Here is a 2,500-nt window from a genome sequence, read left to right as displayed (position 1 = left end):
CATTATACGAATAAACATCAAAATAAAAACCCAATCAATTCAATCCATCTGAATTTTCACGCTGATCAGAATTCTAAAATCAACAGCAATACATAACATTGAAGAATGAATAAATAACACATTGAAAAAGCTGAAAATTAAAGATGAAAATAAGAGGAAAGATACAATATTTCACTCAGTATAAGGTATCTAAACACGTACATAAGTGTACATAAGAATCTACTTTTTAAGAAGTGAAAATGTTTAAGGCAAAGTCTGGTAGCAGTTAAACAAATCATGAAAAAGCAAATATATTCTTTTTTATTTTATATAGTTATTTTTATTAAACTAAGGGATATGAGGTTGACTTTAGACTACATGGAATTGGCTTTAGTAATCTTTGACTATAAACTTCTAATGAACTACAACCATAAACTTTTCAGTCACGTTAACAAATTATTTAATTATACTTAAATTCTTGTTTATCATTTATTTGTTTACTCATGAATGTTTTTCACTCGTTTTTAGCTTCCATTGTGACGATTTTCCCATTTTCTTTGATAGTCTAATATTTCAGGAGTAACTAATCTATTTGGCTTTAATGAAATCGGTATTTCATATGCTATCGCTCATGTAAAAATGAAAAAAAATATGCACTGATAATGATTGATAAAAATTCATATTGCATATTGCTTATCTTCTGTGACACAAGGACACAATATATTAATAAAAATGCAGATAAAAGCAGTGAATAGGGAATTCACAATAAATGAAAAAGAAATTACTTATTCGAAAACATGTTTCCATAACAAATTGTCACTTGATTAATGCATATTCAATAATAAGAATATTTATACTTTCATATGTAGCTAACTTATTTTGCTTTTATGATTGGATATGTGAATCTTGACATAATTTTTCTCAAGTAAGAAAATAAAACTGTAATAATAATAAAGACAATGGTAATAGCAGTAGTATTAATGACAACAATAATAATGATGATAATACTACTACTAATGATAATAATAATCATAATAAAACAATAATAATAAGTAATGGTAACAAACCTAAATACACACAATTAGTAAAAACTACATCATTAATAATGAAGATGATAATCATAATAACAATAATAATAATAACAAAAATCAACCTCCGCCTTCAAGCCTCCACCTACAGTGCCACTTGCCACAGTGCCACCTCACGGAACCCACGCCTCCAGTGCCACTCCGCGTCGCATCAGCCTCGACAGTGCCACCCCTCCTTATAGCATGGCTTCCTCCGTCTCCTCAACAAAGGTCGGGGACATGGTGCCTCCGCCGTTAGGATGGTAGGATGCGCCGCCGCTGCCGCCCTCATCCCTCTTCAGGCTCTCTCGCTTGTTGCCTGTCTTCCGTAGCATGCCCTGTGCGTAGGTCGGGGGAAGGAGAGAGAGAGAGAGAGAGAAGGGGAGAAGAGAAAGAGGGAGTTAGACACGGAAGCGGTTGATTAGATTAGGTGAGATTAGACTTATTTTTAGGGGGGTATGGTAACTGTTTGAGAATAACCTTTATAAGTTTGGTATAAAATGGCTTTTTTCTCTTTAATCATAAGACCTTTTTTTGTTATTATATAGTTGATATATTAAGTTGATTCCATGCATTCGTTTGAGATCGTTAAGCATGTTTCTGACAAACGGGTCTCGTGACTGTGTTTAACAAAGCGCTATAACGATTGTAATAGATTCTATTGGTTATTATACACATGTGGGTAGTTCATCTTGTTTACACTGTACGTTTCATTACAATAAGAGTTACGATATAAACAATCTAAATGTAAGTTCCTGAAGGCTTTACTGGGCTTCCGTGTTCAGGAAAATAAACAAAGAAAATACTAGATATGCTGAAGCTTACGACGTCTGACAGTACAAAAATATACCTCAATAGTTTATTAAAAAAAAAAATGTTTCTAGGCAAATAAACGTTGCAGTTGTTAGAGATTATATTTATCAATATCTCTATCAGCCTAATTATTTCATCAATATTATTATATCTTATATTACTGTAACTGTTATTACCATTGTTAATACTGTTCATATTAACATTACTATTATTATTGTTATCATTATCATTACTATTATTATTATCATTATCATTACTTATAAATCATCAATAACAATATCATTATCTTCACCATCACCATTATTACCATGACTGGTCTTTGTTATTAAGAATTATTCATATGGACTTTCCAATAACACGCCGAGAAATTATTCATCGGCGCAAGTAAAAAGTAATTGAAATGTGGCGTGTGCTACCGTAGACTTTATCAAGGAGGAATTTCAAAAGGTGAATCGCATCGTCAGATATGACATGAATGTATTTCATATCATATTGTGTTTTAATCATTAATATTGGCATAATTTACAACCAACTTCTAAGGAATTCACATATATTGCACACCGTGATAAAGTTTTGAAAATTAAGTCAAGAAAAAAAAAACAAAGCTAATGATAGAATATAAAATCAATGTCCAATAATAA

General features: G+C 31.3%; 1 protein-coding gene across 1 annotated transcript in view; it reads right to left on the bottom strand.

Moving 5' to 3' along the window:
* Positions 1–2,500, bottom strand: part of LOC113800629 (neither inactivation nor afterpotential protein C) — a 91,050-nt gene that overhangs the window by 50 nt on the left and 88,500 nt on the right. Inside the window, exon 24 of the mRNA XM_070123387.1 lies at positions 1–1,384. This exon is cut by the window's left edge and continues 50 nt beyond it. Within this exon, the coding sequence (XP_069979488.1) occupies positions 1,244–1,384 (141 nt within the window). The 3' untranslated portion in view covers positions 1–1,243. The remainder of the gene's footprint in view (positions 1,385–2,500) is intronic.

This window comes from Penaeus vannamei, chromosome 7, assembly GCF_042767895.1.
Source record: "Penaeus vannamei isolate JL-2024 chromosome 7, ASM4276789v1, whole genome shotgun sequence".
In the NCBI taxonomy this organism is placed as follows: Eukaryota; Metazoa; Arthropoda; class Malacostraca; order Decapoda; family Penaeidae; genus Penaeus; species Penaeus vannamei.
Note: the sequence above shows the minus strand (reverse complement) of the source record. Positions and strands in the feature narration are given on the sequence as shown.